At 40.1% G+C, this 27,776-nt stretch overlaps 1 protein-coding gene across 1 annotated transcript in view; it reads left to right on the forward strand.

Annotated features, from left to right (window-relative positions):
* The first annotated feature begins 950 nt into the window (after nt 1–950).
* Nucleotides 951–27,776, forward strand: part of LRCH3 (leucine rich repeats and calponin homology domain containing 3) — a 55,123-nt gene continuing 28,297 nt past the window's right edge. Inside the window, exons 1-5 of the mRNA XM_054282371.1 lie at nt 951–1,161; nt 25,299–25,443; nt 25,807–25,933; nt 26,466–26,571; nt 26,758–26,894. Coding sequence (XP_054138346.1) covers nt 951–1,161; nt 25,299–25,443; nt 25,807–25,933; nt 26,466–26,571; nt 26,758–26,894 — 726 coding nt within the window. The remainder of the gene's footprint in view (nt 1,162–25,298; nt 25,444–25,806; nt 25,934–26,465; nt 26,572–26,757; nt 26,895–27,776) is intronic.

The following is a 27,776-nucleotide window of genomic DNA, read 5'->3' on the forward strand; positions in this document are numbered from 1 at the left end:
GAGGGTTCACACTCCTTGCCCACCTTAATACTCTGACAAGGGAGCACTTCTTGGAGTGCCACTGCGGAGGCTCACTTCCATTTAATGTGTCAGCTACTAATTAATGTTTCAGTAGCACTTCCTAACTCAGTGATTTGGTGTGGTGAGAGTGCCAGATGTGTCAGCGATTGCTGCTGTGACATGTCTGATAGCGAGAATCGCTGTCATCAACACCTTGTGCTGCAGAACAGCCCGAGCCCTTCCCGGCTGTGTGCGAGTGCTGTGCCAGCAGGAGGCACAAAGCGCTGGAAATGCTGCTATCAATTGTCGGTGCAGGACTAAATACTGCCTGCAGATATATCTGATAAGGTGTTAAATATTGTGGTTGTCTTGCTACTTGATTATTGACACCCTTTGTTCTTCATTAGCAGCTCGCGTGTGTTGGCTGCAGCATCAGGTGGGTTCGGTGGAAGCAGCAGGGGTAAATGGCATTTATTAAGATGTAGCAAAGGGTGTGGCCTTTTAATGTAATCAATCCTTAAGTTAAAAAACGTGAAGCAGTTTTGCATTTTCCACTTGGCGGAGATCTGTGCGCTCTGCCCTTGCTTTGCTGCTGGCACGGGCCCGACACCCAGCAGCTGTGAGCGATGCTCACCCAGAAACCATCCTGTGACATCCCACATTGGCGGGAAAACTATAACTTTTAACAGTTCCAGCAGGTGTCCAGGCGTGTCCGGGGCGGCGATCCCCTTGCACGCCGGCTGAGCCGAGGCGGGCGGGAAGACGCGGCCCCGAGGAGCGGCTGGCCCGGCTCGGCCCGGCCCGGCCCGGCCCGGCTCGGCTCGGCCCCGCTCAGCCCGGCTCGGACGGACGCGGTGCCCGCGCGGTGCCGGAGCCGCCGGGCGGCGGCCGCGCATGCGCCCCTGCCGCGCGCTCTGGCATGCGCTGTCTGGCCGGGCTGTGGCGGGGAAATGGCGGCGCCGGAGGGCGGCTCTGCCGCGATGCCCGCGGCTTGTCCCGCTCCGCCCGGTCCCTCGGCTCCCGGCTCCTGGAGCCGCTCCTTGGACCGAGCCCTGGAAGAAGCGGCGATCAGCGGGACCCTCAGTTTGAGCGGCAGGAAGCTCCGGGACTATCCGCGGGCCAGCGCCGCCAACCACGATCTCAGCGACACCACCCAGGCTGGTGAGGAACAGGGCGTGAGGGGGGAATGGGAGCGGGGACTCTCGGGGGCTCTGGGCGTCCTGGCTGCCCTACCAGCCCCTCGCTCGGGCCTGAGTCTGAGGTGACCAATTTGCTGTCTATTCGTTAAATTGAAGGTGGTTTCGCCTCCTCCCTTCGCTCTCCGCCCTTCCTCTCCTCGGCTCTCGAGGCAGGATGGAGGAGCTCTGGCAGGGTTCTTCCTTTGCCCGTCTGATGAGATCTCTCCCATTGTAGGGGTTTTTTTACTTCATCATCTCTGCTGTAAAATGTTTCCTTTATGGGGAAGTGTTTTAAAGAGCGTTGTGAGGTTTTTCTCAGCTTTGCTGCTCGCTGCTGTGATTTTAGCTAGTCTTGTTCTGGCTCTGATACGTCTGTGTGTGAATGTGTGTATATGCACATTTGTGTGCTCCCTCACAATCTCTCATCTTGTCCTGCTGACACGGGAAACCAGCTTCCCAAGAAGGGCTGTCAGGTGTGTGTATGCTAAAGAAACTGTTCTTTGTAAACTCTATAAGCTCTTATGCTTCTATTATTGTAATTTCAAACAGCCATAAGAAGATATGAAAGATACCATGAATATAATCACAGCCTTTGCTTTTTTTCTCCCTGTATAGCATGGACTTAAGGATATTAAAGATTGTTAATTACTTTACAAGGTACAGTAAGCATTAGGGCTTTTGTTCGCTCTATTCCTTAAATGTATTCATAAGAATAGACTAAAAAACTATACTTTGACTGTAAGTACCTTGATCACAAGTGAAAACACATCTGTGTTTGCATATTAGTGTACGAGCTAGAGAGCTGAGAGTTGGGAAATGAGAGTTTGTACAGATGTAGAAATCTTCTTAATACATGATGTCGATTAAATTTAGTTTATTTTGATTGTGTTTGTATAAGTGAAGTCAAAGTAACTTTAAAAGGTGCCATCTGTTTGAAGCTTTGAAATGTAGACTTTTTAGTATTGTTGTAGCTGGAAAGCTTAGAAATAAGCTTCCAACATCACTTTTCAAGTTATTGTGTTTGTAAGTGCTGGTTACACTGTTGTTAAGTGATTCAAAATGGAACCTTCTTTAAAATTCTCTTGACTTCATATTCTGTCCTGTCACATGCTACTTATGCAAAAATCTGTCACTAACAAAAGAAACACTCATGAAAACTCAAGCAAGCCTTGAGACAGCACTGGTTTGCTTGTCTTGAACACAGCTATACATAGAAAGCACTTCTTGTTGGGATATAAATTTTTGAGGTGTTTTTTGTTTCTTTTGTACAAGTGCAGTTGCACAATGCATGTGTAGTGGACTAATCTGTAAGCCAACACAGCATACACATTTGTGAGGGGTTTGGGCTTTTTGTTTATAACACTATTCATTTACTGTACTCTTAAACAATTTGTGGGAATTCTTGTTCCCACCAAGGTTCCCATCTATTGTGAAGAATATTTGCATTGTAGTTGTTCAAGAAGCATTAAATGCTAATAAGCAGCAGTGCATGCCATACACTTTTGTGCTTTTATCATCACAATGAACCTCAGAAAAAAGCTAGAACTGTTCTTAAGTTGTAAAAAGCACTGCTTATTGACTGTGTGTGGGGACACACATTATGTTTAAATTCCGTGTTTTAGGCTGCTGTAAATAACTTCATCTTGTGCTTTTTGGTTTTTTTTAGCATGGTCTCTTCAGTGACTTCATTTTAATAACTCTGGGCACAATTTTGTCCATGGGAGGAGACTTAAAATTCTTGTGTATGGGACTAGCCACAAATAACATGATACAATGTATTTGTGTGTTAGGTGTTATAAACACCTAGAGTAAACACTTCAAACAACACCCTACACTGTAGACTCCCAAGAGCCTTCCTACATGCTGTGCCACAGGCTCCAAGCACATGAGGTGCTGCATGTCTGTGTTTCATTAAAATGGCTGGAATTGCTCCCAAGTTACAAATTCAGTTACAAAACTGCAGACAAAACAACGATGTGCAAACCTTCCTCCTCGTGTGCCTGAGCAGACACCTCTCTGGTGTGAATCATGTACTGATGCAGCTCATTCCCATTCTTGGAGCAATAAAAGTAACTGCATGTCAGTGTGAGCACATGGATGGGAATGAATCACATCCCTCACTGCCCTGCCATAAACCAGGGTCTCCCTGCCCCAAGCCCTGGCACAGCCCCTGGCAGCTGCTCTGAACGCAGGTGAACCAGCACAGCAGGTCAGCAGGAACAGGGTGTTGGAGATCAGGGGTTTGATCAGGTCTAGCTGGGTGCTCTGTGTGGATTTTGAGGTTGATGGTGGGTGATGTCAGCCATAACATGCATTTCCAGATGTTAAATCAATGGGAAGATCACATTTTTTTGGACCTTATATGGGTTCAAATTTGACTAATAGTAACCCTGGTTACTATTAACTGTAATAGCTTCTAGGTACCATTATTAACCACTCACTAAACTGTCACCAGAGCAGCAAAACCAGGCCAGGTTTGCTGCATTTTATTTTTGAACTTTACAATACAGTATTTCTTTTAGGTGGAAAAGTTAAGTTTGTCATTAATCATTTTCTTCAGTGCATAAACTTTTCACTGGGAACTGGATTCTCTGGTCATGTCAGAGCCTTGGCTGCTTCTGGGCACTGCTGTCTCCAGATGATGGAAACCCACATGGGACTTTTCAAACCAAGATCAGTGCTCGAGGTTACTCTCAGAACTGAGCCTGTAACTTCAGCAGGCAATAAAGCACGAGTGGGTTTCTAGTTGTTTGTGCTTTGACAGGAATTCAGATCCCCTGTAAAATCAAACTGAAGATGGGATAGTCTGGAGAGCTTTGGCACGGATTAGCAGGAAGGTGACTCTGCAGTGTGTGATGCAGTCACACCCCTTGTCTTCTCATATGTGAGGGATGTGCAAGAAATGCAGTGCAGTAATAACTAATAACTTAGATATTGAAAGAGTATCTCATTCCTTTCTGTTCCTCCCTAACAGCTTAATTAGACTTTTAGAAAGTGAGCAGGTTTACAAAGCTCATTGATGGTGAAGAATGAGCAAGCTTCTTCATTATCAAATGAAGAATATGCTTTCATACTTTTTCTTTTCATTTTCTTTCATGCTTTCATTGAACATTCATTATCTCTCCCCATTTTATTTGAGTTACAACCCACTTGTTCATCCCACTCATGTTCTTGACCACAGAGTAGGAAAAAGAAGGGCCCTAAACCACCTGAGTTAAATGTGAAAGAAAGCACAGTTGCATTTTGCCAGCACTAATGTAGATTGTGATGTCATTATTTGACAGCTTTCCCAGTGGCCTAAAGCATACATTGAGCAGAAAAGTTATTTGTCAAACCCTCCATGACAGCTGTAATTACTTAAACCACTCACTGTCTCCATTTTTAAAGGAGAAGATGGGAATATGTGGGTTTATGCAATAAAAGAAATGTCTGTTGTATGGAAATTGAGTAAGATAATTACATGCAGTTCACTATGTCTCATTTCTGGAATATATTAGTAGTAAAGAAGGATAGAAGGACTCTGAACAGAGAGTATAAAATGCTCTACTGTGCCTTTTCAATGGCTTTGCCAATAAGCCATCTCTGTAGTTTTATTCTTCATAGTTCTCCACAGAAATGGTAAAACCTGACCATAGTGTCAGTAAATTTTCTGTATGCCAAGTGCTTGCATGCATCTGGAAGGATTGCAGTGAGTGTGTGAGTGTTCTGCACTAAAGGGTCTCACTGGTGTTTTCATTCCTGCTCCAAGTTCAGTTGATACTGCCTGATGAAATGTAAAATGGCTGAGATAGCACTGGCCCTGTTAGCCAAACATTTGTTTTTAAAGCCACAACAGCACAGTCAAAACCAGCCTAAAAGTAAATTTTTTAAATCTCTTTGGTTTACTGTATTTTGAATGTAAATTTATTGTGATCCTTAAGGTAACTGGGAAGGAATTGGGATTATTGTTTGTTCAAATCTCAGACTATTTGCTAGCAGAGTGTACCATTTTAATACTTAGATCATCTAAAGTTTCAGTATTAAAACCCAAAACCTAATATGTCAGTAGGATCATTCAGATTCTTTTGATTGCATTTGTGTCCTTGTTTCTACCCTTACCAAAACAGAAAGAGAAATGCCCTGTACAGAGGTTCTGGTAGCTGTAGGAGTGGGAAGGAGACAGGATCACAACCCTTCCCCTGACTTTGGACAGGAATCCAGCTTGTTCCATTCAGCTGCATTTTTTGATCTTAGCTCCTACTTCTGTCAGTCCTTATTTAATTTGATTGTTGCTCCCTTTTGGTTTTGTTCTTGTTGTGTGTCTGTTATTAGGAAGTCTTGATCTCATGTGATCTGTGTATAAATCCTGGCAATTTTTGGCCTAATGGAGTTGTCTGAGAGTGGTGCTTTGGTAAATTGCTAAATTGAGGTCAGTTCTCTGGCTTTTTTTTTTTGTTGTTACCATGAAAACCCAGAGATCAGTAGCCTGTGGTAGTTTACAGTTCATTTTTGTTGGATGTGTTGGGATGGGAGGGAGACCTGAGGACTGCAGTAATGCTCAGCTGCTCTTTGCCCACAGGAAATCTTTTTGCCTCACGTTTTATGGCAACTGGGAAAATGCAGTCTGAGCTTGTGGCTTCTAATCCTTGTGGCAATAAAAGCAATACCTGACATGCAGAATGCCTTTGTTTAGTGAGTTTATCTTTTAAAACAAACAATAAAGTTCTACCATCAAATTTTACTGCCAGTGGGTTCTTGTAAGTGGTGCTCAGTAGTATTACATGTGTTTCTAGTTACTTCCCAGTCTTCGCCTTCCTTGACTCCACCATGATCAGATTTAATTTTTTTAATACTGTCCTGACTGCATATGCCCTTGTGGTTATATTTTTGGAGATAACTGTACCTACATAAAGAGGGTAGGGATTCATAGTTGAATATATTGAGGCCTGTAGTCACATGAAGGACAAATTAGAATTTAGGGAAAAAATAAAATGTCTGTGTTTCTTTCATGATGTTTCCAGCTGTGTTCTCCTGTAGTTATACCTGTGCTTGGAGGTAGAAAATTTATGCTGGGTAAATACTCCCTGAAGACTGTCATAAATACACAGCCTAATGTGATCCAAGTTCTGTGCTGATGCCAAAAGGGGAGAAAGTTCTGTCTTCATCTCCTGCTACACAGTCAACACCAGCAATCCTGTTTCATACTGACCTGGCTGAAAATCCAGCCAGTAACTGTGCATCAAATCCTTGGGCAGCTCACTGGGTTTCACCTGCATGTGAATGCCAGCAAATGGAAAGGATGGAAGCACTGCATGGACGGTGGGAGTGAGAGGATCTGTTTTGGCAGATGTGTAAATTTAAACTGACTCTCACCAATTGTGAAATTACACCTTGACTCTGTTTTGTAACCTTTTATCACTGACCTGCTGTAAATTTGCTAATCATTTTCTTCCAAACAATCTTTGACTCAATGAGCATAAGAATTTTTTATTCTACAATATGGCTTATAGAGTTGAATTTCATTCAGTGAAACTTTACTCCTGATAGGTTTGGCTCTTGTGCATCCATTTGGCAAAATACATTGTTTTATGTAAGTAGTTTTAAACTGATAGTTCAGGTTTAGAATGCAGTAGATGTAATTAGTTTTGTCAGCAGAAGAACCAGCAGTAAGGAATTAGCTACAACAAACACTACAAATTATCTAGCATGTGTTAAAAATAAAATTACATGGTAGCTAACAAAAAGGCTGTAACTCAATTCAAGGGTTCTCTCTGTAATAACTAATCAGGCATGGATCTCATGGTTTCTGATGTTGGCCAAACAGCTTGAATGAATTGCGGTTGTGTATTCATCTGAAGCCATGGGCTGTGCAGGCTGCTTTCTTCTTCATCTCCTGTGGCCCCCTCTCCAAAGTGGAGGGGTGGAAATCCATTCATGTTAGAAATGTCTTGTGGTTTGATTTATCAGAGCATCAGAGTTAAAAATATTGCCTTAATTCCCTGAATTACAGATACTTAGAGAGGATGCAAAGGGTACAACATTGTGGTCTTTTCTTTTCAGTTGAAGTCCCCAAAACTGTCCCAGTAGTCCTTGGCTTCAGCCTCAATCCTGCACTACAAACTGCTGCTTCCACTGGCAGCCCTCAGTGTCTTTGTTCTCTTCTAGCTGATCATGTTCCTGATTTGAAAGTTAAAATATTTACCCTCATAGCCTTCTCCCAGTGAGCCTCAGGCACTCCAAAAGGAGAACATACTGAAACCCCCCAGTTTGCTGTGCAGCCCAGGTGTTGGCTGCTGGCACATATGGTTTGTGACCATAATGTGCTCTGTGCAGAGGGCAGGAGGATTGGGGAGCATCTATTCAGTTCCAGCCACCACCCCCACATTGTTCAGTGACCCATGTGAATTTTAGTCTCTTTATTCAGCTTATTGTTGAAACTTAGCTTTGAATACAGAAATGTGTTATTGTTGCCTTGGGCTTTTGGGTAGTGCTCCAGACTATTGAAAAGTTTTGAAACACTATTTTTCATGTAATCTCTGTGCTGTGAAGCATGGTAATGTTGCTGCATTTTACATGCTTGGAATGGTACAGAGTTTGAAAGCATCTGTTGATTTGGAGTACCAAAATTTAAAATACTTAGTGCCTGAACTTACAGGCATTATTTTTAAATGTAGCTTTTAATAAGTTCAGATGCCTTGGTGACTCCTTAGAAATACTGGGAATCAAGCCCAACAACTAGAAAAAATGTGATTAATTGATGTATTTTTGAAAGATTAGTTTAGAAAATTTGCTTAGTACTATGAAGGAAATATGTGGCACTGACAGTATGAAATCTATTTTTCCAAAGCAGTGTTCCCTACTTTCAGGTTAACCATCCCTTTTTCTTTGTGTAATTCCCTGGGATTTTTCCCTCATGGTTTTTCAACAAGACTCCTATAGGACTTTGACTGTGATCAGTCCTGATTCAAAAAGTCTATTTGAACAGAAAAAATTGGAGGAAGAATGAAAAGTGGTATGTGGTTTTTAATTAAAGATGTGGGGACAGTAGATATGCACAGGAAATGAGCAATTAAAGTTCTTGGGTATCTCTGATGATAACTTCATCATCCTTGGGCTTCATTTGGCCATGTTACCTATGTTTTTAACTGAGTGTTCTCTTTACAAAATATCAGTGTGTTTTTTCAGGTTGCTTTCCTGATGCAGAATTCTAAATTGAGGGTGAGTTTTAGTCAGAGATGCAGTCTGAATTCTCTAGAACAGTCAAATGGAATAAAGCTGGAATCTGTGTGACTCCTCAGGACAGTTCAAACCTTTACATTTCCCTGAGGTGAGCCAGCAAGAGAGCAGGAGTTTGTCATTCCCTGGAACCTGTTTGTGGGGTGGGATCTGTGCTTCCCAGCTGTACAGATGTCTGAGGGCAGAGGTGATGGTTTGATCAGATCTTTGGTTCTGTGTTTGGGTGTTCTGGAGGTGATTATGTTCTACACAGGTTCCTCCCTGTGTTCATGTCACATGTCTTGTTCCCAGCAATGTTTGTTACCTCAGTTCTGTCTCTTCTGCCCATGGTTTTTTCATCTCCTTTATCCCAACTTCCATGTCTTAGCACTTCCTTCTTTTCTTGTTAATCTTGCCTGGTCTCAAACCCCTCTCTCATCACCAACTCCAGTCTTCTCACCCAAGTTGTTAGCATGAGAAAAAGAGGAATAACTGGTATCTTAACATTTGGTAGGAAATATCTTTTAAATCAAATCAGAATACTAATTTTAGGATGCTGATGAGACAAATAATAATTTGAAATGCTTAACTCATGATTGCTATTATTTATGGTCACATATATTAATTATCTTTTAGTTCAGTCATAGACCAAGGCTTCTGCTGCTATTTGAGCTGGTGTCAGTCAGTTCTCAGGGACTGAGAGTCACTGAGCACAATAATAGCAGGACAATCAGGAGCTTGTCACTACACTGGTCCCCAGCTCAGCTATGGAATAAATGTTTTTGTAGAGGGCCACAACTGAATGTGGTTGTGAGCCATAAAATATCTGCTGTTTCCTTTCATTCTGCTGGCTTGCAAAGGACTGGGGAGATTTGTGCTTAGCAAGGTAAAAAATTATCTTTGGAACTCATCTATGCTAAAACAGCAGGTCATCCATTGGAGCTGTGAACTTATTGCAAAAATTCAGATGTTAAATATTCATGGCTCTGTTCTGCTGGGTGCAAATTGTGTCACATCATTCAGGGATGGCTGTGTGTCAGAAAATTGTTATAATTGCCATTAAATGTTAGTGTGGAAATCCCAGGAGCTTCACTGTTGGTAACAGCCATCAAACCTTCACTGGTGATTAGCTCAGAGCTGGTGTTGTTGTTCTGGGCATGGTGAAGGAAATCACAAACACACATTTCTGTGAATTGGCTGTGAATTATGTAACTGAGTAATGCAGATGTGATATTTTAAACATCTGTCATTCTGCTTTCACAGATATGGTGAAATGAGAAATGCATCTCTTAGGTTCTTTTATCAGCATTATTGCATTTCAGTTTCTGTTCACAGCCCCTGTATTGCCCTGTAGTGGTTAAGAAATAAGTCTGTGGAAATTCCATTTGAAAAACACGTTATCAGTTTGAAACCAGACTGCTTAAGTGGCTTTCCACATATAAATAAAATTAAATGTTATTCAGTTCACATTCCTTTCACTTAAGACACAATTTTCTTCTTTGGATGCATAAAACAACAGGCAAAAATACAGATTTTCATTAATAATGCAGTTGTTGTTCCATTGCTGCCAGATTTGCAGTATATAAATGGAAGAAAAACTTTTAACACTTTTAATAATGACTATAATTATTTCTGTCTAATTAGATTTTCAGACAGAAATGTTTTGTTTTTTTTTTTCTTAACTAACTTTGGCTGTACTCTTGCCATATGATACAGTTCTTTTCAATTCTTAACCATGCTGAAAATGTTACAAATAGAAATAGAAAGGTTTTTAGGAGCATGCATTGCAGGCTGTATGAGCAGACTGTGGGATAACTCAAATGAGGTGTTGTCTTTCTGGTTTGGGGAAGGGGTTTCATCTTCCAGTCAATGTCTACAGCACCTGTCCCTGGGGCTCTCTCAGTATAGGAAGGAGAAATGTGGCTGGTACCTGGCATTTGTTAGGGATAGCAAAAGCAAACAAACAAACAGAGCTGAGGAGAGCCCTGAGATTTTCTGTTCTGCACTCTGTGGGCTGCCCCACTCCACTCTTGGAGAATCATTTTGTGCTTCTGTTTTCCTCATCTGGAGGTGTTTCAGTCTGCTGAGCACTGGTTTTATATCATATTAGAAGAAAGTGAGTTCATATTTATAGTCTGCTTTCTAGATTGGCCTGTTCTATTTCTGTTCTGGTTTGAACCATAAAGAAATCCTCCTATCACTGCATTTCCCAACTCTTTGTATCTTGCTTTCTATTATGTGTGGTACATTCTGCTTCCTTCCTGTGTGCACCACGACATCCTTATGTCAGAGAATTCAGAGAAGCATTTAGAGAAGAACTTGTTAGGTGTATTGTTTTACTTCTCAGGCAAAAGCATGACGTTTTAAAGCTGGAAAGTCTATGTCATGGAGCATAGTTTGTGCTCCATGAAGAGAGGAGGAAAAAAGAAATTATAAGACTTACCTTATGTGGGGGACTTCTTTTTAATCTCATTTCAGGTTTTGTGTGGCATATAAGTGAATTCATTGAAACAGGTTTTTCATATGCCTTTTTATTTCATTTCCATGCCAGATGATTTGAAGCTCTGTGACTACATAATATCATAAAAGTGCACGTTGTGCAGAAGAGTCATTTTTGGTGAAATGTTGGTGTTAATTTTTAAAAGCAATGTCAAAATGCAGTGGCAAACCTTCATTACCAAAATTTTTTGTCAGTTTATGGCAACTTGTCTTATGGTCCTGCCACTCTTGCTGTCTTACTCTGTACCAGGGAAATGCAGAACTCTCCATTTCTTTTACTTAATATTTCTTGTCACAGTTACAACAGTGTTTCTTCTTTGCTGTAGGTGCTGTTTAAATAAAAAATTCTTGTTTGTTAAATACTATCAGGAGAAATACAAACTAAAATAGTTTTATTTTCAAATATAGTTTGTGGTGAGACTTTTCAGAAGCTTCTCATTCTTGCCAGTGAGTTTTATTTTACTTCTGTTAGAAGTAGAGATGCATTTCTGTGCCTCTGATGATTTCAGGATAGGTTTTCTTCATTGTGTTGTCCTTACAGTAATAAACTCAATTTTAGTTTCAGGGCAAGAGAAATATTCTGTACTGCCACTGTTGTTAGTGCTTTATCATAACTTTTTTTTATATTACTTCAAATGTCCTGGTTCACTCACATTTTCCTACTCTTAATATTTTATTTTATTTTTTTGCTTATCACTTCCATATTTATGCTGAAGCTAGATGAATCTTTTAATACTGTGTCATTTTTATGATATTGTTCAAATATTGAATATCAGGGCCAATGATTTTTAGTGAATATTTTTAGTGTATAATCAGCCCTTCCAGTTTGCTGTGTGTGTTCAATGGCTCATTTGCCATTCAGTGAATATCAAATCTGTTGTTTCTTTCCTGCATCAAAGCCCTTCTCTCTTATCTCCCCACAGCCTGTGTAGACTTTAAGAAGTTGTTAAAGCCAAATTATTTCCATTAAATCTGTTGACTAAAATCCAGGGAGTGATTTTTGCATTGGGACTATTTCTGTTGTTTGGGGTTGGATTTCTGTGGGATTTTTTTGCAGTCTCTGATTATTCATTGCCTTGTGTTCACACGAGCTGGAGGCTGTTGACCCTCTTTGTACCAAAGGCTGTTATCCTAGAGGGGTTTTGGGAAAGGTGAGTGGATTTAATAAATATTAAATATATGTTTTAACAACGCTCATAATTTTTGATAGGAAAAAAGAATAGATCCAGAGGTTTGCACACAGACTTACAATCTGGCAATACTTTCAGCTCAATTTTCAAAGCTTTTTTAATTTTCAGAGCTTTTTAAATGTGTCTTGCTTTTTGAAGTTGAAAAAGCTGATTTTTTTGAAGTTGAAAAAGTAGATTTTTTTTTTTTTTTTACTTGGGTAATTCCTTTTGTACTTGAAGGAACTTTATCTAAGGGGCTGGGGGGATGAGTTCATTTACTGCACACTTCCCCTCAGTGCTGACTTTGTGAAGCAGTGTTGGAAAATGAAACCCTGCTCTGCTGGAAGTCAGTCAAGTATTTCAGGAGCAGGGGCAGAAGGCAGGGTCGTGTTCCAGGAGCTCTGAGTGCTCTCACACATCTCCAGTGTCTGCTGTGGCCCTCTCTTAGCAGGGGTGAGGCACTTTCTCTATTACTTGGGGATTTTTCCACTTGGAATTCTTACATGCTTTCAGATGAACACTTTTTAAATTACAGTTTTATAAACGTGTACAGCTAAAAATAGCAGCAGTTGAAACAGTCATTATGAAATGGAATTATGGAGGTCTCTGGAAGTGGAATTCTCATCGTTGTTGTGCAGTGTGGGCAGTGGCTGCGCAGCTTCTCTTCTGAGGCTCAGTGTTTGTCAGGAATTCTCCTAGCGTGGCAAAAAAAGCTTTCATTTTCCTCAGTTTGCACTGAGCTGCTATAGATAAAAGTTTTCACATGTAGAAAACTGTTTCACTGAAGGACATGGAATGATAGAACCAACTAGCCAAAAATTTTCAAGAATTTTCAGTTTGAGATTAATTTTCATGACAGCTGCTTAAGAGCAATGTTTACTGTTAAACCTCAACTTAAGCATTTCCCTGAAGAGTGATCAGTTTGGTTTGCATTTGAAAAAAAAATTCATTTGTGGTCAGATGAGTTTGGATTTTGTTTTATAAAACACGTTTGCTTCCAGCATTCATAATGTTAATTTTATTTTGTGAAAAGAAGTGCATGCAATTCACCTCAAATGCTAACTGGAGAATGTAGCAATCATTTTAATAGCCTTGCTACTACTTTTTAGCAATCTTAGGAGTTTGTTTTTTTTAAAAGTGAAGATGAATGAAATGGTGTCTGCCAGTCCTGTAGCCCTTGATCCCTGGTAATGTCTGCATGGTGTGTTTTTGACTGAAGGTGACTTTTATGGTTTCCTATTCAAAATTTATTTCATATTTTAAACATATATTTTGGCAATTGCTGCCATTTATCTCCTTGTTTGGCTGTTCCCTCTGATAAGGGATATTTTCCATGCATATCCTATACTGTGTTTTATTCCTTGACACTAAAATGGCTTGTACTACACAGATGACTTTGTAAGACTCCAGCTCTCTTTCTAGAATTCTGGCAATAATTGTCCTATTGAAATTGAAGCTCTGCTTGTGTAAAGTGTAACAGGCTTTTTTTGTTAGGGATGATGTCAGCATGAGAGATGGCCTCAAGGAGCCATTAAAAGAACATAGGACTTTTGACTGTTATTGACTTTTCTCCTCAGTAAAATACAGCTCTGCAGAAGATGGATCAGTGTCTGCAGTGGTATGAGATGTATTTGTTGCCTTTACTGTGCAGTCTGATGAATCTGTATCTCAGTGCCATAAATACAGAGGCACTCTATTAAGAATGTCAGAGAAATGCAGTAATAAGAGGCATAAAATTTTATAGAAATGCTTGCCTTTCTCTGAAAGTAATTGGCCTTTTTATGTGAAATTACTCACTTTGCTTTTTAGGACCTTTGAATTTTCAGTTCTGGTTTGTTTCGAACTCTTCCCTTAAGACATTTTGAAATGTAACTGCAGCTAGCAATTTTTCTTTATTGTCTGTCTATCTATTGCAGACTTTATCATTCCATTTAAACTGTTGTGGGGGAAAAAGGACTTCAGTAATACATTTTGAACTGATTGGTGAAATATATGGAGAGAATATGCAGAATTAATGTGGCAATAGGTTTAAATAGCAGCTGTTATTCTAACTGACATTTATAGGTGAAAATGCTTCTAGATGGAGAATTTTATGTCCAGTATTAAGATGAATTGAAGCTTTTAGTAAAGTAAATAGATGAACAGTAGAAATAAGAAGTCTTTGTTAGTTGCATTTTATGTTTCCAGCCCTCCTGAGTGACACATTCCTCCTGCTTTTATTCCATGCCAGGTAGTCCTTCCCCAAGTTCCAGTTTACTCACAGAGCTGTTAGAATGGCTGGATATATGAGGTATTTTACTGATTGAGATGGAAGCCAGGGCAGAACATCCAGCAAAGTGACAGTACCACACAATCTTCCTCACTCATCATCTCTCCAGGTGTGACTCCATAGCCATGAACAGATTGTTGAGGGCTGTTTATCAGTGTGGTCCATGTACCTGGGATGCCTGAGCTGGAAGGGCCATCTTGGACAGTGTAACTGTACTCAAAATGCACTGTGCTGCCTTGCAGGGTTTTTCTGGCCTGGCTCAGTCCTTCTGGAGGTCCTTGACACTCTTCTGTCACCAGTGTCATTACCAAATCTAATGCCTGCTCTGCATTAGATTTTATATTAACCTGTGATTTTGCTTTGTCCTGGTTATCTGACCCTTCTTTCCCCTCCCTTTTATGAATACCTGAAGATTGGCTGTGGATTTTACACTACAGACTGTGGTACCTAGCATAGTAACTGAAGTCTTATAGTGAAATGGAGGAGCTAATATTTATCATATTCTTGATTTCCTGTCTGTTTTGGGAGAAGCTGTATGTGCAGCATAGTTCCTTGGCAGGAGTCTTTTCTATTTTCCCTGTCTGCTTCTGTGCATAGTCTTTGTTCATACTGTGTGCCCCATGTTTTCCATGTGAAATTGGAAAAGAGGGAGAAATGGGTTTGAGGAGACAATAATGTGTGTGAGGACCTTGAAGCCTTCTGAGTGCTTACTGACCAGTCTCTGGACCATAAGAAAAATGTGGTACTTTTAACTTGTAGAAGTAAAGTTGCCCCATAGAGCACAGAGCTTTTTCTCCTCTTGCTGAGAGCAGACATCTCCCTGTTCCACTGCTCAGCCCTTGCTCTGGAGGTGGAATTCTGGACTGTATCCTGTAGTGAAGTTTATTTTTGAATACAACTTACCACGATGTGAGGACAAGCATAACAACATTAGCAAGCTTTTAATTAAAAAAAAGATAAAAATATGTATTAAGTGACTTGACTTTCAAATGCAACATTTCAACTTCAGCCTGCAAAACAATGTCTTCAACTGAACTTTTTGCAGCCCTTTGCCACATTTGTTCCTGTTTCTGCATGGCAGCTCAGCTCCCCTCTGCACAAGCCAGATCACTAAGAACAAGTTGCTGTAAGTTATGAACTGACAGCCAGGTTAGTTCTGCCTCTGTGGACATGACAAGTTATACTCAAGTCTTGAGCCATCAGCTGTCTTGAAGTGTTCATGGGAAAGTGAAGAGATGATGTCAGAGAAAATGAGGAATTGTTTTGATTGGGAGAGTCCACAGAAGGGAGGTATGTTGATGTTTTTGGTAGGAGTATGTTCATATACTGGTATTTATTCTCCATGGTCCTGAGTGGGAGAACTGAGAAAAGCAGATGTCCTAGATAAAAACAGATGATGAAGAAATACAGAAGAGGTAAATTTTGGGTTTTGTATGCTGGGAATCAAAACAGCAAATCTGAACCATGTAATGATTTTAAGTGATTGTGTTGCAGTGAGACATTTACAAAACAAGATTAGTCTCCTTTATTTTAGCCAAGATGGTTGCATAATGCTACAAGAAAATGGAATGCTTAAGTAATGAAGACTTTGATCTTATTCAATTCAAAGTAGTCAACTTAGAAAATCCTGATGAAAGATTTTCTTTCAGAAGTTTTCTTACTTCTCCTTTTCTCAGTTCTTTGTAAAGGCAAGACTTCAGCTTATTTGTCAATGTGCTGATAACAGCTAATTTAAGGAAACTGTGCTGCCAAAGGAAGTCACTGCCCTCATATATCCACTAGAGAGACAGTTCATGTAAGTCCTCCCCAAGTTAGCTTCAGGCAAAATTTGCAATAGAAGTTTAAACAGCTTCAAAAATCATGTGAGCTAACTTGACGGTTTTTCTGCCTGATGTGAGTTGGGAAATGCTCACACAAGCATTGCAGAATTAGTAGCTTACAGCAAAGGGCTGGTGGGGAGGACCCAGGAGAGGGGATAATTTTAAACCAGTGAAGTCAGATCCCAGAGGGTGGGGATCTCCAGAGCTTTCAGATGTGCTTAAACTGTCGTTGTTATACTGTATAAAAGGCTAGACATGAGGGTTTCATGCTATCATTTGACTTTTTTGTTTTTCTTTTTTAGTTTTAAGTCAACAAGGAATACCAAACCCAAACAGCTTCTTTCAAACCAGTTTTATCATGGAGAGGTGTAGGCTGCCATACCAGCTTTGTAGGTGTAGTCCAAAGGCTGCTTTCCTTGGAGATAAATGCTGTGTCTGTGTATGTTCTGCATTAAAAAAGCAGAGGGGCTGCACTGCAGCTGGACAGTGAGGAACTGAGCTTCCCTCATTTAACTGGCCCTGCTGAGCTGGAGACTCCAGTTCATTCACTCAGTGCGAGATCTTCTGCAAAGTTACTTCTCCAACTTCCAATTAGCTTTAGAGCTGTTTGAAAGAGAAGCATGATTATGCTGTTGGGTGAGTGCCAAGTTCAGTGAGGAAAGGGAATGAAATTGCTAAAAGAGAGAAGGCTGGGGGGCTGTCACTGGGAAGTTGGAAGTAGAGCACATGTAAAAACTTCTTTAACCACAAACCGCGTGTGAAGGGGTTTGAATAATTCCTGTTTTCAGACATGGATAAACAGTTCAACTTTGCATCATCTCTGCTGTAGCAGTACATGAGTTGCAGTTTGTATTCTGTCTGAAATCTGTCCTGTTGTTTACTGGTCAGTCACAAGGCCCAGCTGGGCAGGTCACCTGACTTCTTCTGCCTCCCTTTTAAAGCTACTGAAAATCTGCCCCTGCTCATCTGAACAGTGGTTTCATCTCACTCTCAAAGTGTTTGCTTAACTCCACTGTGTGCCATCCCTAAAATACCATGATGTGTACAGAAGGACATACCATGCTTTGTACTGAGGTATGGATCCATAATGAGCAGAACTTGGGTGTAAATCCCTGATCACATTCCTGTATTTGCTACTCTGAAAAGACCTGTTTTATTAGAAGTGTTTGTGAGTTAAGGAATCAAAACAAAACAAAAAAGCAAAAACAAAAAACAAAAGGGCAGTTTCATGGTTGTTATTAACCAGCTAGTCCAAATCCCGGGTACTGCCAGAAGTCCTAATCTTGTTCTTCAATACTCACAAAGCCACATTCTCGTCCTCTCCCTTGTGTTGATGTTAGAGATTGCCCAACTGCAGCAGGAACTGGACCATGCCTCAGAAGGGCTGAAGACTTTTTGTGGCTTTGGTTTTTTTCAGGATTTGCTCTCAGTAATGAGACCCAACTGGCAGTGTGGCTGCACAGGCTGGTGCAAGGGAGAGCATGGGAACCCGTGGCCAGTAAGGAATTGCTCTGAGGCTTCCAGTGGCTGACTGTGATGGCAGGGTCTGCGTTGAATAGTGAATAAACAATAGTTGATGTAACAGTTTGATCCATTCAGGCTACAGATTTTTCTGCTCTAGAGCCAATTAGAGGAAAAGCGACTGGAGTTGGAATAGAAAAGTTTTCAGTTCCTGCAGGGACTGGAGTTTGTCACTCTTGCCTGCTCTCCAGTAGCCACACAAGAACAACTATGTAATGGTGTTCTATAGTTGTCACTGTTTTTTTGTTTTTAATAAACTAACAATATTTTTCCTTGCAAAAGGAAAATGAAATCATTTTGCAGAGGAAGTGGCATTGTATTCCAAGTTACTGTTGTTAGAATGTTTATCCTCTTCTTGCTGTACTCAGGTGGTTCTGCTCTAGTAAGACATCATGCTTTCCTTGGAAATGTGCTTTCTTGTCAGTGGTCATACAGCAGCTTACATTAAGGGCAGGACTGTAAGATGTGTTTGTGTTTAGTCAGTGATTTTATGGTGGCACCTGTGAGGTTTTCCTTCATATGTCAAAGAGAAAGCTAAACTACAGCAAATATGCATTAAAATCATGTGAAGAGAAAAAAGGGAAGGAGAATGGGAGTTGGTGTTTAGAATCTTCTGTTTTCCTCTTTGATCCCAGGTATGATTGAGTTTTCTTACTTAATATAATTAAAGTTCTTACAGATCTTTGTCTATAGATTTTTCTAGTCTCAAGAGCAAGTGGTGAATGTTGCAGAGACTAGGCCAGGTAAGAGGGTTGTACTTGCTTAATTTTTTTTTTTTTTTTTAACATGGTCTGTTTTAACCGAAAAGAGTTGCTAAAAAGCCCAGTGAAGTTCAAGTAACTCAGAAGCCAGATTCTGGAAATCTCCCTTGTGTGACTGTTCTTAGGATGCTTCTGAATTAGAAAACAAAAAAGCCAGCCAGGTTTCATGGGTAATCTGGGTGTTGAAGGGGAAAAAAAAGGTAAAGGCTTTGGCCATAGTTCTCACTTCATTAAACCTGCTTCCAGCAAGGGATTTGTGGGAGTTCTTCAGAGAAGTGAGGGGTTTTCTTGTTTTTTAAAAGCTTTGGCAAGAAGCTTTGTTATTTCTATTGAATATTCCAAAATAAAACTGTAGCCAGAGGAAATAGCATCTGTGAAACTTTGATTCACACATGTGGAACTTGACAATGAATTGGCAGTGACTTGAAGCAGGTTTTATAAAGGACAGTTCAGCAGCCTTGGTCAAAAGCTACAAACCTTGTCCTTAGCACTCAAGGCAATCCTGAGGGCCCATGTCAGTGTGATGTGTAATCTTCTATTTGTGTTTCATGTCAGGCAGTGAATTCTCAGGTTGGTGGAGCAAGTTTTGATGGTCACTCTGCATTCCAAATGAAGAAACCACTAACCTTTACCTTATTTTCTGCAACTGCAGAAATCACAGCCTGTGCATGGTCCAAAAGCAGCAGGTTGGAGATTCTCAGTTACAAACTGTTAGTCATGGAAATGGTTAAAGTGCAGTTTAATGCTGCTGTGCTGCTGCTAAGCAGGAATGTGATCATGCATATCAAGCATGGATCTGCTGAGAATTGAAATGTGATGAGTGTATCAAGGATGGATCACATCTGAACTTAATCTTCCTTCATGAAATGCTGGAAATTGAAACTGGAAATTCTATATTTTATTACAGGGCTACAGAAATAATGCAGGTGAAAACAGTCTTTGTTACATCTGTGGGTATCTGGCTTGGGCAGTGGGGCTGTCCTTGACAGTTTACCTGGGGAAAACACAGAAGGTTCAAATGCATTTTGGTTCAGCAAATGCTACCTTACCTTAATTAGTTTACATGAAGATTATCTTGATGCCTGTGGAAATAATTGGGAAAAGTTCAGGTTTGACAGGGCTGGCAGGTAGAAGGTGAGTCAGGAGATGACATTTTTGAGGTTTGTTTTAAGTTAGGGTATGGCAAAAGTGGTAGTCTTGTATCACAGCAGGCAGGAAGAGGTAAAGTCACCCCTCCTGTGTCAGGAAGTCCTCCAGGTGTGAAATGAAGCTTGAAGGATGCCAACATTTTCAGTGTTTGGGAAGAAAAACACTCCCAGTAACTGAGTACAGGGAGCAACATCATCAGAAGTATATCACAGAGGTATTCTCTTATGATGATTTCTGGTTTTCTTGTGCAAGAAAAGTCAGTACCATGATACCAGTAGCTCATCTGCTTGGGGCTATGCTTTCATTGTATTAATTTTCTCTTAGTAGCTTTATGGGAGTGTTTCCTAAAAGTCAGCAGAATCACAAGGATTGTCTGTCTTAGGTTATCAAGCACTGAAGTGTTTGAGAAGTGAAAACAAAAAATTCATAAAACCAGGCTAAAGATGCATGCATTTATTTGGCTAAGAGAATGAGTGACAAGCTAAAGGTGGAGCTGAGGTTTGTATATCAATGTGCCTCATATCCATTTGGAAATGTTGTTGTTCTAATAAAGTTGATTCTAAATGTCAGCATTGAGCAATCAGATGACATCAAGTTCCTCAAAAGATGGCTTTAGTGACATTATCTGGGAGGTGGCTGTAGCTAAGCAGTCACTTTCCAGGGAGCAGGAGCTGTGAATGAGCTGTTCCAGTGAGCTGCTTTCCCTGTCATCAAGGCTACATCACCCAGTTCAAGGGTATTCTCCAGTGCCATGGTGGTTTTGGTGTTATCAGTGTGAAAATGTGGAGTTTGCTTCTGGTCTTTAAGTTGTGTATGTGGGAAAAAGAAAAAAAAAGGGCTGTTTACACAATTCCAGATTTTGGTATTTCTTCTTAAACAGCTGCACCTTCTCCTTCTAAAGCAGTTAGTGCTGCCTTTTGCCTTCTGTCACTATATTGGCTGTCAGTCTTCTTGTCATTGATTGGCTTCTTTAATTATTCATAAGAAAACATATTTTCCTCTGTCAGCTGCAAGCTCATATGTCTTAGATTTGTCTGTTATTAAAGGAAACCATGAATGTGATTTCAAGCTACAGCACATGTCTCATAGTCTTTGGGAAAAAAGAACATTTGCTTGCCATAGAAATGGAGTCGTTCTAGCTGAGGGCAGTCTGTAGCCACCAGTGTCAGCATTGGGATTCAGGTGAATTCACAGGTGCCAGGGTTGTTGCATCACTGCAGCAAGGTCATGGCTGCCATCCCACAGCTGCAGAGGGGCTGTTCTGGCTGTTACATCATGGGGGGGAGCCCACAGCTGGCAGTGACACAGCCTCTCTTACATCAGTGTTGCCAGCAGGTGTTGTGGTGGTTGCAGACATTTGGGTTTGAATAGACAGCCTAGTTGAAATTTTAAAACATAAAAATTTAAAGTGTGTGGGGAACACATGCAGGTCTCTGATGACAAAAGGCAGATTTTTATTAACAAAATTTTGTAGCAAAGCCCAGGTCTAGAGTGTCTGCCTTTGTGGTAGTTAACTGGAATGAGAGCAGAAGCCATATTCCCATCACAACAGGATTATGGACTGATCCCATCAGCATCTGGTGATGAACTGGAATTCACCCCCACCCAGCTGGTCTGAGTGCCAGCCACAGTTGAGCTGCAGCTCCCTCTCTTTGTACTGGAGGTAGTGGGTACCCCATGTGTTGAACAGTGCATCTTTGTGCATCACTCATTGTCCTTTGGAGACAAAATTTGTGTTACAGCTGAAGCTAAAAATATGTGAACACAGACCTGCTAATAATTGATGTTAGAGGAGCATTCTTTGAGCAGGAGGAGTTTGCATTTAATGCCAAATGATGCAATTTGAAGCACAGTGTATCTCTAGTCACATTTAACATTGGATTTGCTGGCTGTCTCCACAGAATTCTAATTAAGATGGAAAAGGTCAGTGCTCTGACTGTGCTCTGAGATTTCATTTTGTATCTGTACTGTTGGCTTTTTTATCTTTCACGAAGAGCTTAGTTCCAAAGAATGCTTCCTCTTTGCCAAAATTCCACATGATCTTGCCTTCAAGGAAACACATCCATTTTTAGTAAACTAGGAGAGCCTTTTTTCTTAAGGAAGATTTCTGGTAGCAGTGATTTTAACCCGTGAAATGTGGACACAAAGGAGTTAATCCGAGTTCAAATTATAACAGCTATATTTCATTCATATGATTATTCATAGTGAATATTCAGTATTTGTGCTTTTAGGGGGGAATTAGTAATTTGTTTTTTTGCAGTTGAAGGTATGAGAAGCAGCAAGGGTGTGCACCTTCTTGTTAAAGAAAATAACTTGCATCACACTGATTTCTTCTTGCTTGTTAAAAAATATGAAAATTTAAATAATACCTCACTACAACACCTGTTATTTTCTCTGAGAAATAGAAATCTTTGCAGAAATTTTTGTTTACACAATAATTTGTGTAAACTGTAATACCTTTCTGTCTTCTGGTTGTTGAAGTTATTTCATGCATACAGTAGCAGAAGAATATGACCAAAACACGTCTTAATTGGCAGGGTATTAATTTGATATTTTAAATAAAATACCTTAGTTTTTTCCTTTACCTCACTTATACTTTCTCTTTTGAGAAAAACACCAGCTAGTGCTGTGCTGCTGGGCAGCAAACATGTGAATACATAACCAATCACTGGGATGATTTTGTTATCTTCTGGTTTTGTTACAGCTCTGCCTCTCATTCAGGTGTTCTGAGGAAGGTGATGGGGGAGAAGATGGAATTGCTGAATTGTTTTATGCAGTAACTGCTGCACTCTGCCCTATTTCTGGTCACATTTAGGGTCTTTTCTGGCATGGTAAAGGATTCCAGAGAAACTGAACAAAATAAAAAATGTCACTGTATCTTAGGGATGCTGTGTTCTGAACTTGAGGAAATTTAAATACTTATTGAAGTATGGGGGACAAAGCAAGGATTGCAAATAACCAAAAGCAGTTCTTGAATTTGCAGATTCAGAATTCACACTATTTTGTCATATATTGCTTCTGTCTAATTCTCAACTCAATTCTCAACTCTCTTTTTAGCTTAGTTGTTGTTTTCCTACTGCTTGTCTGTTTTTATGGTCGTGGCCAACCCTCCCTCTTGGCTCCCCCTTTGGGCACATGAAATCACAGATGCTGTGTATAAGACAGCATTCTCATGGCCATAATGAATAAAAATGCTCTAAACTTATAACCAAACTTGTTAGGGATAGACCCATTTTGAATGATTTAAGAGACTATACTGCAGCATCAAAGTTCAGCTGATCTAATCCATTTCCCACTGAATATCTACTGCTAAATAGGAATGCCAAGTTTTAAAAATCACTGTAGATTGAGAGAAGTCTAGAAAACCTATTCATTGGTGCTAACCAGCTTTGGTGTCTCTTTCCTATCCCACTCTGAGCTCACTTGTTACTTAAAAGAGTGTATTTTCAATTCTTCATGCCTAGTGTTATTTTTGCAGGGAGTTATTTCTGTAGCAATACTAAATCATAGTTCACAGCATGTGAAGTTCTTGATTAATTCATGCCTTATGGTCTGCACAATGTGTAAAAAATAGTTTTTAGATGTTCTTTGGTAAGGTAAAGTGAAACAAAAAGCAAATAAGAATTCTCATATTTGTGGTTAAACCCTTTCCAAAACAGAGTACTAAGAAACTTTTTGTCGCTTTTCTGCCAGAAAATAGGGCTCCCTACTTGGGATGCCTGTTTCTCTGTTGAAATGGATAGAATTCAAGCTGCCTTTGGCAGCACAGCTGTGGGAAGGAAGGATAAAGCTGTGAGCTGAAGGATGCTCCTGTGTTGTGAGAGAAGTGGTGGAATTCAGAAACTTTTACACCTTATACATAAACCACTGTTGAAATAATTCTTCAAATAGATGGTTAAACATCCAGTCAATGTGGGAAATAAGTATTTTTTCTAAATTACTCTTGCTTGTTTCTTCTCTTCTCTGAAATAATTTGCATTTTTCTCTCTTTCTTTCATGGTAATACACAATTATATTGTGAAACCTCATAGCAAGTTGTGTGGATGGTAGGTAATTCCAGTGTGGTTAGCAGCACTTGGTAGAAATGTCTCAGGATACATGACTTATGTTGGAACAGTGTGATTGGAAACTTCTCCTGTTATGTTGTACAGCAGTGTTGGCACACAGAGATCCCACTAGGAATGTCACAGTTTTGGACACCACACTGTAGCACAGCACTAAACTCTCCTTTAAATCTGCAGCTCTGCAGCTTGGAGGGGAGGGCTGGAGTGTGCTGTCATTTTCACTAAATCCTTAATTAGAATTAAACTATGGAAGTAAAGCAGAAGGGACTTTAGGACATACTGGAGCACTCTGGGAGATGGCTGGTGCAAAATCAGCATCCATTGCATAAATTCTTGAAAGTGTGTGCTCTGTTCTGCAGGATATATACAATTACTTATTGACTCCTTTGTTACCTACAGATTCTTGAGCAGATTGTGATCAGTCCAATTAATTTTCTGCTTCCACTTAAGCTGGAGTTCAGTGAGTGCTTTAAAATGCCAAGAATAGTCTCTGCCACCAAAGTTGGGATTCTTCTGCTTGCACCAAGATTTTTCCCTGGTTCTGGTATAGGGTTTTTGGGAGAGGTGATCAGAAAACCACTGTATTTCTGATCAGTTTCTCTCACACACTCTGGCAATGCAAAGCACCTGGGACAAGCTGTAGAGGTAGGGAAATTCTGCTTTGGCAGTAGCAGGATCCATCAGAATGATATTTCTTGGCATTGATGCATTTATCTGATGTTTTATCTGGATTAGCAAATGGTAAGATCAGGATGTTTATGGAGCCTGCCTTTAGCAATCTGTAAGTGCAGGTTTTTCTTCACTCTTGGAAGAAAGGGATAAAAGGGAAAAATGTTTTTCTTTTTCTCAAAAAGTAGAAAAGTAGGGCAAAGATCTCAAACTGCTTTCTGTCATAAAATAATAAAACTATTCTAGATATGCAATGCAAACTTATTGCTGCCTTCTATCATCTTGTAGTTTTAACTCCCACTATTAGAGCTGTCGGAAACATTCATTTAAAGTGTTGATTTTTCAAAATCAAGTTTGGACAAGTTGAAGCTGAGGTCATGTTTGAGCCTGATACCAGCTGGAAAGAAGCACTTGGTGTTTGTGTATTGGCAGGGGAGTGATTTTTAATTTATTTCCTTTTTTTAAATTTTTATTGGTGAATGGACAAGGGGTTTCATGATGTTCCCCATTAACTTTTTGTACTGGTGGATTAGAAGTTTCCATGACTTTCATGCTTTCTTACCTGTGTGCACCCTGCTGAATCTTATATCCATCCCAGCCCCTGCTGTAGTGAGCTTTTGGCATACCTGGAGGTTGGGTAATGCTTCTATCAGAACTCAGAGCTGGGTGTGTCAGGAAGTGGGGACTGTAGGTGTGTGTCTGTGGGAACTGCCCTTTGGAATTTATAAGCAGCAGCTTTCCTTGACCTTTAAAGAAAAAAAGAATCCTTTGCCAACTGCATTATTTATCAGAGTGCAGCTTGTGAAGGAAAATAATGCTCATGGATATTTTGTGCCCATAGACTGGAAATTGGAACTGTCCAAGGAAACATACAGATTCTTCAAGTATAAACATTTGGTAGGTGTTTTGGTTAGAGAAGTTTAACCAAAACAACCTTGCCAAGCAAGGAACTTAGTCAAGTTCTAAGGCAGCTTTACTGAATGTTTGTTGTTTCCCTCCCTGCAGACTTGTCCCGGAACAGGCTGTCGGAGCTCCCAGCAGAGGCCTGCCACTTTGTCTCCCTGGAGACTCTGAATCTGTACCAGAACTGCATTCGCTATATCCCAGAGGCTGTTCTGAACTTACAGTCTCTAACATTTCTAAATATCAGGTAACAGTTGTCTTACCAATTTTGCTTTAGCATGGGGAAAGCTTTTGCACTCAGCCCAAACATAGTCCTTTGTGACAGAGCATGGCCACTTATCAGAGCACCTGAAAGGGCACAAAAACCTCACAGTGCTTCTCACTGAGTTCAAAAGCCTCTGATCAGCCTTGATACTTGATATTCAGATTTTGTTCACACATAACTAGATAAAGCAAGTAATGAAGAACAGTCTCATGGAACCACTTTTGTAGTAATTACATAAAAACTGATTTGATCATCTAAGTGGAGTGTGCTTTTTGTATGTGTCTTTCATTGCATGAATGTTTCTCATTAGACTTATGATTATTTTGTTTTCTTTCTGTCCAAAAGTCGAAACCAGCTTTCAACATTGCCTGTACACCTCTGTAGTCTACCACTAAAAGTTTTGATAGCAAGTAATAATAAGCTGGTTTCAATACCTGAAGAAATTGGACGGCTCAGACAGCTGACAGAGCTTGTGAGTATACACTTGATTTCCAGCTATTACTATTCTGCTCTTGGCTAAGGATGATCTGTGTCTGCCACAGTGTCTCTGTGTTTGGTGTTAAATAGAGGTGTTAGAAAAGAGTTTTAAATACTTTGAGATTTTAGAAGAATTTTATGTGAGTGGAAGATGCACTGGAGAGCAACTGATCCATGTAAATTCAAATGTCTTCCCTGTTCTAGAAAGGAAGGCCTGGTGGAATTAGAGTTCTTGCTATGTTTATTTCTGACAGAAAGCTTTTATGTAGCAAATTGTGCTATCTGATATAGTATGGAGTAACTTGAAATAAATTTCTACATCTGAATGTTCAGTTTTTTAAAGCTTTTATTTCCCTCTGTGTTTAAAATGAGAACATGCTCCATGTCAGCAGTGAGATTGAATGAATATACAGATCTGAGGTGTTATATAATTAGCTGTCTTTTTTTTTCAGTCCCTAAATACACCTGCATATTTTGGTCAACAGAGACTTAGACAATGATAACTCATTCTTTGCTCTTCCTTGTAGGATGTGAGCTGTAATGAAATACAGACAATACCTCCCCAGATTGGCAGTTTGGAGTCCTTGCGAGACCTAAATGTCAGAAGAAATAATTTGGTGCGTTTACCTGAAGGTGAGAAAATGGTTCTCCACTGTAACAGCAGAAATTTCAAACACTTCTCTGTTTTCAGTCCCTTTTTTTTCCCCTGAGAGCTAAAAGCAGCTTAATTGTTTTCTGAAACACAGATTTTCATACCCTTGGTTTTTTTTCTTATCCTCTTTTAATCTTCTGAATTGTATGTTTGTTTTCTATCTCCAGAGCTTGCTGAGTTGCCTTTGATTCGATTAGATTTTTCCTGCAATAAAATAACAACAATACCAGTTTGTTATAGGAACCTCAGACATCTTCAGTCCATCATGTTAGAAAACAACCCTCTCCAGTCCCCCCCTGCACAGGTAAACTGCAGCTACAAAATCAGATGACAAGTTCAGCTAATGAGGGCAGAACTAAGTTATAAATTGAAGGATTATGTTACATATTTGTTATTTAAGAACAAGAGAACTTTAAATACATTCTGTTGTCTGCAAGTATTAAATATGTAGCACAGCTTGAAAAATCCCTTTTCTTCTTTTTACTGTATTAATAGTCTCTGCTGTGGAATATTACAAAAAATTTCACTAATGTTGGCTTGAATATTTCTGCTTTCAGCAGAGGAGAGAGGAAACTCTGTTAGGCAAGACTCATTTTCTGTCACTCAAATGTCAAAATTTTGACTGAGGCCTCAGTGCTGCAGTTTGCTGATCCACTTTGCAGCAGAGTACTCAAATTGGCCTTTGAGCTAGAAACTGCAGTATTGTTAATGACTAATATGATTTTCAGTGTGGGTATAGGAGCCTCTGAGTATTACAGGTTCTATTGTGAGCTGCTGCATCAGAGTCAAGAGGGGCACTTGCTGAAACTTGTAGTTTCAGTAGGGTTTTGATTTCCTTATGAAAGCAGAGACAGCTGTTACTGCCTTCATTGACTATAAATTTGAGCTGGCTTTGGCAGTCTGCCACTGCCATTCAAATATGGGCATGGGTGGGATGCATCTGTTCTGATGCCAAGGGTATAAATTCTGGTACTTGTGAATGTTCATGTCTTGTTTGCATGATGAAATTTCAGCATCCAACTGACAGAATTGCCTGCAGACCAGATGTACTTGGAGGACAGCTTCCATTTGTCTACCACAGGCATCCCATGATGCTCCACTATAGCTGTTCCTCTAAAATGCAGTGATATTAGAATAAAAGATACATTGATTGATGTAAATGTGCTCATTTATTATTATTCTCGAC

This window comes from Melozone crissalis, unplaced genomic scaffold (assembly GCF_028551555.1).
Source record: "Melozone crissalis strain CALT ecotype California unplaced genomic scaffold, PUWL_Pcris_2 ptg000034l_1, whole genome shotgun sequence".
In the NCBI taxonomy this organism is placed as follows: Eukaryota; Metazoa; Chordata; class Aves; order Passeriformes; family Passerellidae; genus Melozone; species Melozone crissalis.